Raw genomic sequence first — 15,832 nt, 5'->3', positions numbered from 1 at the left:
AAAGCATTGGGCCTGTCTAATTGAAAGCTTGTGCTTGCTTTACTGAACATTATCTGTTGCAGATGTTGCCCTGCTTTGCAAAGAACTTCATAGCTTGATAGACTCCATTGTGATTCTATACGGCTTCTATGTACTCTTTTTGTTAACTGTGCTATTCCACAATATTTTTTTAAAGGAATCTGTGTTAAATCCATACATAAACTCAAAGACACTTAAAGGCTAAGAGATGAACAGTATGTGAGTCTCCAGAAAGCATCATTTGCATTTAGGGAGCAACAGAGAAAATATTCACACACAGATGCACACAGCACTTGCCCTTGAAATAAACACTTGAGTAGATGAGATTTAGCAACATTATATTTCATACAAAAGTATAATTTTCCAAAAGGTTTTAATACAGTGTTCTGAAAAATAAAACAAGGATCATTGTTGAACAGCATAGGAGTGCTTTGTCGTTTAATGATTTCATTATCAGGGAGTATTAGCCTTTAGTGTGAGCAGATGTATTGTCTCACGGAAATAATCAAGGCCCCACACTCTATGTCGTTCATCGAGTGCATCGACTGTCTCTAGTAACTTGATGTCACAGGATTCGCCTAAAAAAAAAGGGAACAAGTTAAACTTTAGAAACAAATCATCAGAATTATAAATACTGAATACTAACCACAAAAAGCCTTACTCAACATCAATGCCAAACAAACGGTGCACCAGAATTTAAGTTAGGTCGTTTGGGTTTTTTGTCTGTGAGTGTAGAGAGTACTGCCAATACACAGTTGTTCCAGTTAACTTCAACATTTAGGGAGACCCCACAGAGCTAGTGCCACAGCTGCTATGTCCCTTTACTGTAGCCACTGAGGACATTGAATTGTTGCAAACATTATCATACACTTCCTATAACATATTCAAGCCACCATTTCAGGTTTTGTCTATACTCTTTGGTTTGGGTGGTCTGAGAGAGCAACAGGCCTGTTTGCCTACTTACCCTGTATGACTCCCACTGGTTTCCTGTGCTACCTTATTAGTGATGCGTACGTGCCCTACTCTTCCGCTTCAGCCATTTATCACTATGGGGTAGCGCTTCTCGGTTGTATGTGCTCCAATTTTCTCAGAGGAATTACTACCTCTGGCACCTTCCAGCAGACCAGTGAAAGTTCCTCTAATGTATTAATTCATTTAAGTAGGTCAAAAATGTATACTGTATGGACTATGAGGTAAAAGGCAGTGCACATGCTTCTTAAATCATCAGGCTACCCTGGTTACCATGCTTCCTCTAAGACTAAGTCCTCTTGGCCAGGAGAGGAGAACACGCTATATGCATCCTTAGGAATGCCAATGAGCTGTGTGGAGAAGATAAATCCTACTAAAGGTAGACCCAAAGTTCTAGAGAGCTGATGAATTACAAGGCTGGGCTAGTGACATTGGGAATTTTGCCTGATGACCCCTTTGCAGGGGAGATGGACAAGTATGTCCACACTATCATGGTGCTTTATAAAACTCAACCCTCTATTGGGACAAGATTTTTCTAATGGGTTTTTTGAAAGGACTCCATCTGTGAAGTCGTCTTTGAAGACTCTTATTTTTCAACCGGGCCACAGATTCTTCATCCAGAGAAAAGTAAATATATTCTTTCCTTCTCGGACGACTGAGGAAGTGGATGTGGAGATGGAGTTTTTTCCTCTCTTTAGGCTTCAAAAGGTGAGCTGCTTCTCCTGGTTTCTCCGTGAGAGGAGATATTATGACTGTACCCAGCGCTTGTTCCTCAAATTCAATGCCATGACTCCTCAGGATGAGTGTGCACACCCAAAGTTCTGTACAAAAAATATAAGTTGAGGGCCTGGGATTATTGTGAAGACCTGAATATGGACTTTGGATGGATAACGTAAGTATAAATGGCAGTATAGAATATCAAGCATAGGACCTTAGGGGGTGGGGGGACGACTTTCCTTGCCGCTCTCCCTTCAGTCCACATGGAAAGCATATCCATCAACAGAAAACACTGCTTACAGGAAACGCTGACGGGTGAGGAGATGGGTTAGACCTTTAGAGTCTTCATTTTGGTCTTGATCCTATGCATTACTTCATATATACTAGTGATGTACAGCATATTACAGGAAAAGGGAAGATCTAAAATTATTTTTTAGATTCTGGTTATAGTCCAGTTCAGGTTAAGCCAGGATGAACATCTTATTCCCAATCAATGACAATAAAATGAGCTGGCTGACACATTGGAGGAGTCTTCTGGAGCACTTCTAATTTGGTTTGACACAATCATCCCCTCAGAAAGATTAAAAACAAATATATATATATACCACAAGTTAGGTTAACTGCGTACTGCTTCAGAGAGCCCACTGAGATCTGTTGTATCTCCCTAGCAAAGCAGCAGCACCAAAAGTCAGTCAGTTACAGAGAAGATGCAAGCCTTTGCGGCAGGTGTACTGTTTTCTCTCCTTTCTGGGATGGCACACAGTGTTACTCTTTTTTGCTACTGAAACGTGGGCTGCAGATCTATTCTCAGGAAAAGAGGGTGTTGCTCAATAGGCCTGTATTTCTACAGAACACATGTCAGAGCTGTATTTGCATAGGCAGGAGCCAGAAAGAGCTCTATGGCTGGCTCTAGCCAATCTAGTTAACATTCCACAAATATAACCTATTACATGTATTTAAAGTTGTTACTACACTACTGTTGTGCTCCTTATATCTTCTTTGCCAATGAGGAACAATCAAATTGAAGATTCAGGTTTTCTTTTTACTCAAACTGAAATATTTGTATTTCTCTTAACCGTTATGTATTTGTTTTCTTTATGTATTTCACTCAGATTACTTAATCTCCTAAGTGAAAAATTATATGCTCAAATACAAAAATGTAAAACAGTTTTTTTTTCAATAAAATGTTCATTTTCCATTACACAAGAATTTGCAGTCAAAATAAAGTTGATCTTCCTTGTGGCATCACCTCTTTCAAAACAACATTTGGCATGGTGTGCCTTACAGATACCTGCCTCGTATGTCTACTATCTACTAGTGATTTATGCTTGCCTTCAATTTGTCTATACTACTTCTCCAGAGTCACAAAACCTGGGTCTATACCAGATTTTTCCAAATAACGGATCCCTTTCTTTAGTTGATAATTCCAGTCTCCTAAAAATAAAACCAGATGCTCAGATTATGGTTGTCTGTGCATTTCTAGCACACTGGACAACATAGGGAGAATAGGTCTCAATAAACTGCATTGGTAAAAAGTCTTGAAAATCACTGAAGTAGTTGCCAGATTGTTTTGGATCGGGATATTCAGTTTTGCTGCATCTCATTAAAACCTTGGGTAAGGTGTTAAAGTCATCCATGAATGAAATCTGCACAGGTGGAGAATCTGAGGGATCTGGAGAATACATTCCGACAGAAGAAGATGACAATACAGTGGAAGTCGCCGTCCTAGACATGTGAGTTCTTGGAAGATGGAAGCTATTTGAGGCAAATAGGCTCAACAAGGAGTTTATGATTTCCTATATTAATCCCTTGAAGAATGATGACTCCTCAGAATGTAATAACTTCTAGGAGGTAAAAGTCTCTTCTCAGTGGAGAAACCCCTGTTGAAATAGTGTGGGATGGCTTAGCTGGACATGGAGAGGGGCTTGCCACTCTGGTCATTAGAGCTGGAGCAGTTACACTTATAGGCATATGAGAACTTGTATCAGGTGCTGCTGAACATACATATACTGTTGAATTTTGATATGGCAAAGAAGAAAGCTATTTACACCACTGGTGTGACTTCCGAAGGCAGAGAGTTTGTTCATGAATACTCACACAGCCAGCTTAAGTCCTCACTGAGTGGCAGATGGGGTATTCAATCTGCCACTCAGAGCTCAACGCATATTTTGGGGGATCCAGTCAGGTTCTACTGCACCTTGCTCAAAGTTCAGTTTTGTCTCTCTGTAACAAACTTTTCTTGATGGTCTCAGAGTTATGGTGCTATGGCAGGCAACTGCTAGTAGAACCTTTTATTGTGGACTTAACAGCTAAACAATATTGTTGGCCTTCAATATTTTTCTGCAACAGCTGACCACAAGGAGAGGGAATGGAGTCTTTGTTTAGTTTGCAGCAGTAGTCATGCTTTCAGCAACAGTGATTGTCAAGGCGATGCTTCCTTGTAAGCCAAAGATGGACCTTTTGAACTGTCTGATCCAGTGAGAAGACTACAAAAGATCGTTCTCAGTTCCACTGAATGTTTGTGGATGTAACCCCAACACACAAAGGGTATAATGGACTGTACATAAAGAGGAATAAGCAATGCAGGAACATGCAGGGAAACGTGAGAGGCAGCTAGATTAAATCTTTGCTGTTTGACATTGCAACCTACCTTATCTGGGCTACACTCATACACACACACATTGATGGCATCCGTGTGGGGTACCCAACACAACCATGCTATATACACCAAGGTACACCCATTGAATGCCTGTCTATTTCACTGGGCAATGTGAGGGACTCATATCATGGCAAGTTAAACAGATTTACCAGACAGATACGGTAGACATCCTCCTCAACTTGAGGTGGAGGTAAAATGGCCTGTATCAATCACTAAGAGGCAGATACTCTATACTGTAGTCGTGTTATGGCCTGGACTGTGGATGATCTGCACTCTTTTTAAATGGAGTACCACGTCGAGTGAAACTCATCTCCAACAGAACTTAGGGCCGGATTTAGATCTTGGCGGAGGGGTTACACCGCCGCAACTGTGATGGATATCCCATTTGCCAAAATCTTAATATCATTGTTTTCGACTTTAGATTTCGGCAGATGGTATATCCATCACCATTGCGTTGGAGTAACCCCTCCGCCAAGATCTAAATCAGGCCCTTAGTTCTCTGCTGTGAGCAACTCTCTTTAAAATGATTTTGAGCTCGTGCCATAGGAACTGGGATATGAGTCCTGTGCAGTAAACATTACAGGTACATTAGAAATTATGACATTAGGAGCAGGGTGGAACAGTAAGACATAGACATTCAACCTTACAGAAGGTCTAAAGCAAACTAGTAGCAGTATGTGGTGACTTCAATACACTGCTTTCCAATAGCACAGAGTTTGCCATGTGCAGTGTTCAACCAAAATATTACAAAAAGGGAAAATGCATGACAGACTCCTGGTTTAGGAGTTAAAGACTAGTTTTATGCCCCAGATCTGTAACATCATCACTAGGGATGTGAAGTGAGGAAACAAAGGAGCAGACCCATTGGTGTTTCTCTCAGGAACTGATAGTGGTGGCAGGCTGAAATTAGAAATATCTGGATAATATAGTTCTGTCCCAGTTACTCTTCGAAGATAAAGATAATTTAGAAGACAAAAATACAAAGGTAGTAGGGGTGAGCAGAGCCGCACCTCCGTAGAGTAACAACGAGTAAAACGAGAAATTGGTGCCAGACAGGTCGGGTGCCCAACTACCCTAATGGGCACAAGTATGTGTACCAGGTACACAATAATAATAACAGCAGTATGACCACGGCACACAATAGTATGATCAAAGTTCGTGTAGAGGAAAAGTATCCCTGGTATTCCCTGGAGGTTCGGGATGTGGACAAATAAAGTAGGAAAGTCCACAGTCGATGATGCACAGTGTCTTTTATTTGTAGGCACAGTTCGCCACAAACTTGCGTTTGGATACCAATGGATTGAAGGTAAGCGAGAAAGGCCCTGATAAGCCTCGGGTTGGGACCCTGTGTACGGTGTGGAAAGGTCGTCGGGTGTAGCACGAGCGCGTCTCCACTCACTATCTGATGTGAGGCTGTCGCTCCACACGCGATCCACATCACAAAACTCTCTCTACTACTTAGTATTTACTCACATCAGTGTCGACTCTACATGATGCTCATTTCCTTGGCCGGACGGCCCAGCCTTGATGAAGTCACCTGTGTGACGAAACACGTGTTGGCTGTTTTCTGAAGACAACGCAAGTTTGTGGCGAACTGTGCCTACAAATAAAAGACACTGTGCATCATCGACTGTGGACTTTCCTACTTTATTTGTCCACATCCCGAACCTCCAGGGAATACCAGGGATACTTTTCCTCAACACGAACTTTGATCATACTATTTGTGTGCCGTGGTCATACTGCTGTTATAATTTAGAAGCCCTAAGCTAAAACAAAGAAATATGTGTGACAAATAATGTGCTAAACTGCAATAAAGCATCAGAGCCTAACAGCCTCCTTTCTAACTTTCTTAAGAGTAATTCATCAATCTTGGGAACAGAGGGGAGGACTGACTAGGTACTCGTTATTCCTAAAATTTATAAAAAGTGTTCACGTTGCACACTTTGTACCAGTTTAATTACTCTCCTAAGCCTGAATGCAAAACTATAGGCAAAAATTCTGTCAAGAAGGCGTGAGCCACTTCTCTGGCAAACATTAGTGTATGCCAGGCTGGGATTGTGAGAAGTATTTTGGGGAGGGATTTGGAGAACAGTGTACAGTAAATCAGTAATCTCATATGCATCGCTAACTGAGACAGGATAACAGCGTTCTGACTTCTTTCCCTCAATGCCATAAAGACATTAGCAAATAGTATTTTCCAACTCAGAAACTCCCTAGATTCAAGCTGGTTCCAAGGTTAATCAGGACTATATTTGCAATTAATGCAGCCCCTAAGTTGAGAGTGGCATTAAATGTTTTCCAATACAACACAGTTTTATAAAAGCGGGCTGCTGTGGATGAATGTCCTCTGCCTTCCTTTTACTTTGGCTGTGAAGCCCTTCTCCACAATCATTAGAAAGAGTGATGACATCAGGGGCATCTCCCCTGGGAACAAAGACCACATTATCATGTTGTCTGATAATTACTTTTGAGTATGATCCTTGAATCTGAGAGGTTGATACATGTCCACCAGTCTTCCAAGCGCCCAGCGACTTAGAAGCTGAATGCAGCTTTGAAGTCAATTTAACTCTTGATCAAACAACAATTAATGGTTTTCATGACCTCATATGAATTGCAAGGAAGCCCAACACTCTGTGGTGATTTTAGGAGCATATCGATAGTGATGCTGGTTTCATGTATAAGGATTACTACCCCAGTTCCCAATTCAATAGAAACCATGGCAAATGATATGAGTTCTTGGGTAGGCTCATCAATTAGAAAACAATTGCAACACCAAGATTATTGCATCAATTCCAGGTTCTATCAACTACTGTTTCCAGTTAAGTTATCAGGGGCTCACAAATGTACTGTGGTTTATTTGGATGGCCGTCTTACAAAGACAGGCACGCAAAGCCTTAATATCTCCCTCAAATGGGATTAGATCAAAAAAATTACTAAGGTGCATTTGGAAGACTACCATACCAAGACAAACATGCAAAGTTCTAATGTCTCCCTGAAAGGGGCTGCAGATCAAAAAAATGCATTGAGGTTCATTTGGAGGGACGCCACACAAAGACAGGCATGCAAAGCCCTAATGTCTTCTTGAAAGAAGGTGAAGACTGGGTCCACAAAATGTGTACAATTTTTTTCTAATAATATTATATGACTACTCGATTTATCATATCAAATACCTGGTTGAACTCTCAAGCATCTATGAAACAAAAAGATTTAGAGGAGGGGATCCGGAGAAGAAGTTGAGATACATGAAGAGCCTACAAGAAAGGAACAATCTTGGTCCTTATATCAGCACCCCGACAATGGTATTAACCACGTATCCCTTTCCCCTATCAGCTGCGAACATATACACTTTGCTGAGCTGAGCCTGTATTTTAGCTTACTAGAAATCTGCTTTCTAACAATGGTGTGGGGTAGCTGTGAATTTCTCACAGATACATTAAAACCACTGAGACTTATACTTTGGCTTTGCGAGGATGGACCTGGTGCCATGGGTGAGCTGCACACGCTGCGGGGCTGAAGACTCAGATTTCCTGCATCTTGAATGGACCAGCCCCAAAATCGCTAAACAGTGGACAGCACTATAAGCCTACATAGGCTTGGTGATAGCAGACTCTGTAAGACGACCCCATTCGTTGCTCTACTGGGGTATGTCAGTGATGTCCTTACTGGCACTCGCAGCTTGATAATATTTCTACTCATTGCAAAAAGAGGAGTTGTGTTCCATTAGGGTCACAGGGGCAGCCCCAAACTGTCAGATTGGCTCACGGATGGGGCTAATGTCAGGAACACCATGAAGACTACTGGGGGCTGAGGCCAGCAAGAACTTGTCTCAAAAACATCTGGGGCCCCTTCAGTACATACTTAGCACTCTAGATGAACCAACAGTCTCCCTCCCTGGCCCAGGACTTAACAGCCACAAAACCTACAGCACTGCCATAACTGCATGTTTGTCCCACAAATTTTGAATGTCAGTACCTATGTGTTAATGCATTTAATGTGAACCTAGCAGTCACCTGTGTAGCCTTGGGAACTTAGGTGGGTGTTTTATTTGCTGCATTGTTGTATCTTGCTTTACTGCATAATAAAAATAAATAAAATAAAACCACATATTGAACCGTGCAGGTATCTAACCCATCCCTCAAAATAAAGGAGACATATTGGTTGGAGAGTCTGACTGCTGCGCTATGTTCGGATGCACTACAGGGTACTGTCGCGAGGGGAGATGAGAGGTCTGTAGGTTCTGACTCCAGCTTAGAAATACATGTTTTTAGCTTGTGCTTAAGATGTCCAATGGTAGAAATATAAAGGTTGCTGTTGTCTTGGAATTCACCAATATCCCCTATTTACATTAGGCCTTGGCCTGAAAAACAGGAGCGTATTTTGAAGATGTAAATTGGGAAAAAACATGACTGAATGCTGGGCCTTCATCAAGATTCATGAAAAACAAAGAACAGGTTACAATTTGCTCCTAAAGTTGTAGAAGATAAGGTAAAATCTCAACAATTCAAGAACAGAAAATCTAGTCTGTGTTGTAGAGGTTCTAACATGTTCTCATATATTTGGTCATCCTGATTCAAACTTTGGAGACAGTGTTACTCTAGATAATAGTGTACTTTTAGATGTGATAATGTCAAGCTCACTAAAAGTGTTTTCCTTAAGCAAATGCAAATTTGGTATTCCCACTATCTTTAGGGTGAGAAGGGTCATTTCACAACTGCTGGCAGCTGCAAGGCAGATGGTGGCATCATTCTGCAAGTCGGCACAAGTGCCCAGCCTACAAAACTGCCTCATGAAAGTGGAAAACAATTTTGTTTGTGAGAAAGTATATTGCACAAGACAGAAATAACCTTTTTTTTATTTGTATTTATGTTGGCCATTTACCTTTGCATTTATTGGAATAACAACACCTACATCTGTCCACTAATTTTACAACAACTGACACTTAAGATCTTGACTAACTAGCACTTACCAAAGACAATACGTAAAGTCAATTTTCACGAGAGCTCTTTTAATAACAATGTTGCTCAGAACAAACAGTCTACTTCATACACCCTCATGTCAAATAGACTTTTTGTAAAGGGAAGGAAGTAAAAAGATAGTTGTGTGAATCTGCTACTTTTTAGGGATAATAAGATGCTAAACCAAAAAAGCAGTATTTAATCTTTTGTTACCTTGCCTTTATAAGTTCCCTGCTTTCATGCTATTAACATTAGTAAATTGTTTTGTTTGGTGTGGGCCCACGGGTCTTCTAACTGTATCAATCCTCTGTTTGTTCCTGTCCCTATTCCTATGTCAGAGTTGTTTGATTTCCAGGATGTAAAGTGCTCTTACTCCCACAGACTACATGACAGAAAACAGCATAGCTTAAATACTTGGCTTCACATATGGACTACAATAGATAAATGTATTTATTTATAGTGAGGGTTTGTAACATACACGCTGAAAACCTTATTACTGGCTACAAGAGAAGCTGAAACAAATATGCAAACAAGATTGCAGACTTAATTGAATATTATGATTCTGCAGACTTTTCTGTGTGGAATACATAATCCCTCATCCAAACAATGTACAATAAGAATTAAGGAAACAACTCACCATATAACTTTTCGATTACAGAATTAGGGACATAGAATGGTGGTCCTGAAAAACAGACATAAAGAATACGGGGAGCATGGTACAGTTAGAATTCACATGGAATGATCATTGCTTTCTTGACAATGGTTATTATACCAGTATTACATGATGTCATCAGCTGATAAGTATATTTTATAAGATCAACACAAAGGTCAAAATGTTGAAAACTCACTGCAGATCAATCAAGGACATAATTTCTTAGATGAATCTTGCCATCAATCTAATGTGAATTAAGCATTCAAAAGGTTTTTCTTACTACTCGCTCAGTCAAACTATACACTGCATCCCAATTTTTTTTTATCTGATGGAGACATCTAGTTGCATATTCCTTACCTTAGAATTTTCCCCAGGAGTCGGCCTGGATCCGGAGATTTTTCTTGAACAGTACCCCTGCATGCATTTAGGAGGCGTCTATTGGCTCTGCGTTCCTCGTCGCCATCGTCCGTGCCGGATATGACGTCATGGGTCATATAGAGGCACCACTCTGGCATGCTGATTTCAGTTCTTTTTTTTCCATGCTAGCCAGTGCTGATCTGAAGTAAAATTTTAGACTGAACTTTTTTCTACTTTTTGTCAAAGTTTTTTTAAGTTGCTAACTCCTGTTGGGTCGAGCATGTCATCTAGGAAGACCAGGTTCTAGCCCTGCGGATCCTGTCATTGGGGATGTCTGTGACGGATCCGAACCTCAAGTTTCTTTAGTGTTTGAAGCGTGACCACAACCTGAAGTCGTGATCCCAGTGTCCGGTCATGCATCCAAAGGCTTTGAGGGAGCGGTCCCTGAAGCTGATGGCGGCCCGACGGTCGACTGCCCGCAAGCCAAGAAGAATGTCTCTGCAGCAGGTGCGGAGTGCTCCATCGTCATCATCCCACTCTAAGTCCTAGGGGACGATCGGGAAATTCGAGGCACAAGAAGAAGTCGAAGAAAACAAAACCTTCTTCGACTTCACCTCGTCCGTCAGCCGATGAGGGGGCAGGAGCGTCATTGTTCTAGGCCTACGTCTCCAGAGCCTGCATCTGGGCCAAGTCTGCGCCTCCATGAGTTTCCGGGAGTCGGAGCAACCCCTGCCCAGTTAAAAGAGTTTGAGTGCCATCAGGCCCCATGGAGTCAGAAGTGGTCTCTTTGGGTTCTGTGCCGAAGGCTTCGGCCTCGGCTCCAAGGGGCACCCATGGATCCGTGCCTGGATCCAAGACAGCGTTGGTTGTACCATCTCGAAGTTCCCCAATGCTCCAAGAGCAGCCCACCCTCCCGGATGGCACTTTCCCCATCCTCACTGCAGACTCCGACACACAGCCGGATGGGAGTCGCACAACGTCAATTCTGGCACCGACAGGAGCCGTGCCTCCTATGTCAGGTCCTGAGCCCCTTTCCTATCGGCAAGGTTACGGTGAGGAATGGGAGGGGTTGCTGGACCCTTTGAAATACTGACTCCAAGACGCTATGGGCTGGGGAATGGACTTGGATATAGCCAGTGGCCGGGATACCTCCCCAGATACTGGCAAACTTACTACCCCTACCGTGGCTACGGAGGAGGGAGTGTCCTATTCTATGGTGGTGCGAAGATCAGCTGAGGTCTGGGACCTTAAATTGCTTTCAGTGGCAGTGAGGACTAACCTCCTGACAGAGGTACTTCAACCTAGAGCTTCATCCTTCAAACCCCTGCTCCACTTTAATGAAGCCCATTACAGATGTCCTGCTGGGTACCTGGTCCAAACCCAGCACAGGGTTTCCTGTGAACAGGACAAATGCCTATCACCATCGTGCTGCTCCAGGCAACCAATGTTTCCTTACACAGTACCTCACCCCTGAGAGCTTGGTCATCCAAGCCTCTACCTCTCATGGTGCTTCCCTTCCGTACCCCCACATAGGGAATCCAGGAGGCTGAACACTTGAGAAGAAGATGTTTTCTTCCGCCAGCCTGACATTGCAGTGAGTAAACAACGCATACCTTTTGGGACGTTATTCAAACACACAGTGGGATATGGTTGCGCAAGTACTGCCACAGGTCCCAGTGGAGGCCCAAACTGTATTCTCCCAAGCAGTGACGCAGCGAAGTTCACAATCTGATGTGGACTGGACATGACCGACTCACTGGACAGAGTGCTTGCCTTGACACGTGGCCCTGCGGCACCATGCCTCGTTGAGGGCATCTGGCTTTTTGGGGGATGTCCAAGGCAATCTTATGAACATGCCCTTTGATGGCACTCGTCTCTTCGGAGAGAAAGCAGACTCAGCACTCAAGCGCTTTAAGGATTCTCGTGCTATGGCCAGGTCCTTGGGCCTCACGGAAGCCCTTCGCCCCCCTCACTCTGCTTTTCATCCCTTCCTTTCGTGGCTATGGATGGGACGCCCAGCCACGTCTGTTCCCGTCCATCCACCGTGCTGCCCAGCCTCTGTGTCGCCAGGGACGTGGTATCCACTGTCCTCGTGGATCAGGGAGCCAACGGTCTGGCCAATCCACACTCATCATCTCCGTACCACCCCCCCCCCAAACCCTCACCCCGCAGCTGCCTCCAAACCTTCCTAGTCTGACGATTTCAGACCAAGGACCAGTCGGAGGGAGGATTTTTCATCACCTGCTCCTCTGGCAATCCATCACGTCAGACAGGTGGGTTCTGCCGCTAGTCTGAAAGAGCTATTCCCTCCCCATCAAGAATACCCCTCCATCTATGCTACCCTCCTATGATCGGATGATGAAGGATCACTTAGCACTTCTCCGAGAGGAAGTTATAGCTCTCTTGGTCAAGGAAGCCATAGAGAGGGTTGCTGTGCCAGAAATAGGTTGTGGTTGCTATTCTTGCTACTTTCTGGTACCCAAAAAAGACAAGGGCCTCCACCCTATCCTAGACCGTGGGTCCCTTAATCTCTTCCTCAAGGAGAAGTTCAAAATGCACATTCTGGCTCAGGTGTTATCTGCCCTGAACCCAGGAGACTGGATGGTAGCAATAGACTTGCAAGATGCTTACTTCCATACTCCAGTCCTGCCTGCCCACAGATGCTACTTGCTGTTCACGGTAGACCATGAGCACTTTCAGTTCACCATGCTCCTTTTGGCCTTATCAGTGCCCCTTGAGTGTTGGTTGCAGCTCATCTGCGCAGATCAGGGGTTTCAGTCTTACCCTATCTTGACGACTGGCTGTTGAAGGCTGGCACGCCCCAGGCTGTCGCCTCCCATATCCAGACTACAGCAGACCACCTGCATTTCCTGTTGTTCACTATAAACGTAACAAAGTCACACGTGACTCCCTCTCAGATGCTCCGTTCATCAGAGATGTTGGACACAGTGCAGTTTCAGGCTTATCCTCCTGAGTGGCCATTTCGAGATATTCAGGCTATGATACCGATGTTTCAGCCTCTATCCTGGATTTCGTTGAGAATGACTCTGAGGCTGCTGGGCCTCATGGCCTCCTGCATCCCGCTGGTGACTCATGCCATATGGCATATGCGAGCTCTGCAGTGGGACTCAAAGTTCCAGCGGGTGCAGTGTCATGGGAATCTCTCTGACATTGTCCAGATCATGGAGGGAACTGTGCAAGATCTACAGTGGTGGTTAACGAACCGCGATTGGATCAGAGGCAGATCCCTTTCTCTTCCCCAACCAGATCTGACAGTAGTGACAGACGCATCACTCCTGGGATGGGGCAGCCATCTGGGAGTGGCAGAGATCAGAGGCACTGCAACAACCAGGGTGAGATGAGGTTGTGGACCTTTTGTCAGGTTCTGCGCCTCTGGACATGGCTGAAATATCAGGGCATTTTCCTGGTGGTTCAACATCAGGCGGCCTCTCTGAACGCCAGAGAGGACAAACTCAGCTGGCATTGCTTAGTTGATCACGAATGGTGTCTCCATCCAAAGGAGGTGCAAGGTCTCTTTCAGCAGCGTCGAGAGCCTTGGTTAGATCTGTTTGCGTCCGCAGAGAAAGCGCAATGTCACCAGTATTGCGCACTGGAGTTTCCAAGGCGGCAATCGATCGGCAACAGTTTTCATCTCAAGTCAAACTTAGGCCTCCTGTAAGCCTTTCCACCCATATCACAGGGTTCTCAAAAGGATCAAGAACGATCAGGCCCAAGTAATCCTTTTGGCTCCAGACTGGTCACAAACAGTCTGGTATCCTGAGCTACTGAGCATGGCCATCAATCCTCCGATCTGACTGCCCCTTCAGGAGTATCGTCTGTTGCAGAAGCAGGGAAGGGTTCTACACCTGAACCTGTCCAGTCCCAGTCTTCTTGAGCAGTTGACAGCTTTTGACCTTCCGTCCAAAGTTTGTAACTTAATCTTGGCAGCCAGACGTTCCTCCACAAAAACAGTATAAGCTGGTCATTGGAAGAAACCTGTGGCATGGTGCACAGACAAGTCTGTTGACCCCCTTTCTGAGATTCTGTTGTTTAACCTTTCTTCTTAGGCCTTACTCATATGTTTTCCCCATCTCCATTCACTATGCTCCAATGGGGTTTGAATTTAGTTTTGAGATTCTTGATGTGCGCTCCTTTCGAGCCTCTCCATAATTGTCCTCTCAGACTTCTCACTTTGAAATCAGCCTTTCTTGTGGCCATTACCTCTGGCAGGAGAGTGAGTGAGCTGCAGGCATTTTGATATAAGCCGCCCGACATTTCCATCTATCCTGACAAAGTGTTACTTCTCACTAGGGCTTCCTTTTTGACAAAAGTGGTCACACCGATTCATATAGGCCACTCCATCACCTTTCCTACTCTTTATGCACCCCCACATCCTTCTAAGGAAGAGGAGAGACTCCACCATCTGGACCCAAAAATAGGGTTGGCATTCTACCTTGATCGTACCAAAGCGTTCTGGGTGAATGATCAACTCTTTGTTGGTTACGTGGGTGCGAAGAAAGGTTGGGCAAAGCAGAAGAGAACTAACTCCAGGTGGGTCATACTCTGCATTAAAATGTGCTACACACTGGCTAAGAAGCAACCCCCTGAGGGTTTGCGTGCTCATTCTACCAGAGCTAAACCTGCGACCACTGCATTACACGTAGAGTTCCAGCCCTTGACATCTGTCAGGCGGCAATGTGGGCATCTCTGCACACATTTACCAGAAACTACTGCCTAGACAGTCAAGTCCGTAAGGATGGGCACTCTGCCCGTTCAGTCATGCAGGACTTTCTAGTATGATCCTAAGTCCGTAGATCCACCTCCGGGGATGATATTGCTTGAGTGTCTATTCTAAGGAAAGGAATCTGCAACTAAATGTATCTATCAGATGGACAAGTTACTTATCTTCCGTAACGCCTTATCTGGCAGAGACAATATCTAGTTGCAGATTCCTTACCGACCCACCCATCCTTCACGCACTGTGATCTAATGTCTATGACAGGGACTCCCACTTTCAGGGCCTTAGTTTTGACGCATGAGTGGCTTCCTATTAGAACCCAGCCTTCCACAAACCTTTGAAAAGAGCATACATAGTACAAACATAGAGACACCAGCATGAACCATCGTTAAAACCCCCAACAAGCTTGGGCACCTGGCAGACTAACTTTGAGACATTGTATATCAGGCCAGTCCTCAAGTAGAGCCTTGATCCAGCATACTCGGAGAGCTACTGACCAAATTCCAGTGGTCTGCTTTTAGGTAAATTGAAAGAGCACATTTCACTCAGATCTCCAACTTTATGGAAGAAACCAATCTACTCTCTAACCATCAAAATCATTTCCACCTTGGCATAGGTAGTGAATCTCAGATGACTTGAAGATAATAACAAACAGAATCCACCCTGACCTTAATCTTCGATGGTCTGACAACAAGTGCAAACAGACACAAAGATAATATTCTACTACTGACAGGACCTGTTTGGCGCTTCTGACTAAGTTCACAACC

The 15,832-nt window shown here is 44.1% G+C and overlaps 1 protein-coding gene across 1 annotated transcript in view; it reads right to left on the bottom strand.

The window, feature by feature from the left end:
- Positions 1 to 339: 339 nt before the first annotated feature.
- The window catches only part of TPMT (thiopurine S-methyltransferase), a 149,637-nt gene continuing 134,144 nt past the window's right edge, over positions 340 to 15,832 (bottom strand). The window contains exons 8-9 of the mRNA XM_069218303.1: positions 9,956 to 10,000; positions 340 to 596 (exon numbers count right to left, since the gene is read on the bottom strand). Coding sequence (XP_069074404.1) covers positions 472 to 596; positions 9,956 to 10,000 — 170 coding nt within the window. The 3' untranslated portion in view covers positions 340 to 471. The remainder of the gene's footprint in view (positions 597 to 9,955; positions 10,001 to 15,832) is intronic.

The sequence above is a fragment of the Pleurodeles waltl genome, chromosome 2_1 (genome assembly GCF_031143425.1).
Source record: "Pleurodeles waltl isolate 20211129_DDA chromosome 2_1, aPleWal1.hap1.20221129, whole genome shotgun sequence".
NCBI lineage: Eukaryota > Metazoa > Chordata > Amphibia > Caudata > Salamandridae > Pleurodeles > Pleurodeles waltl.
Note: the sequence above shows the minus strand (reverse complement) of the source record. Positions and strands in the feature narration are given on the sequence as shown.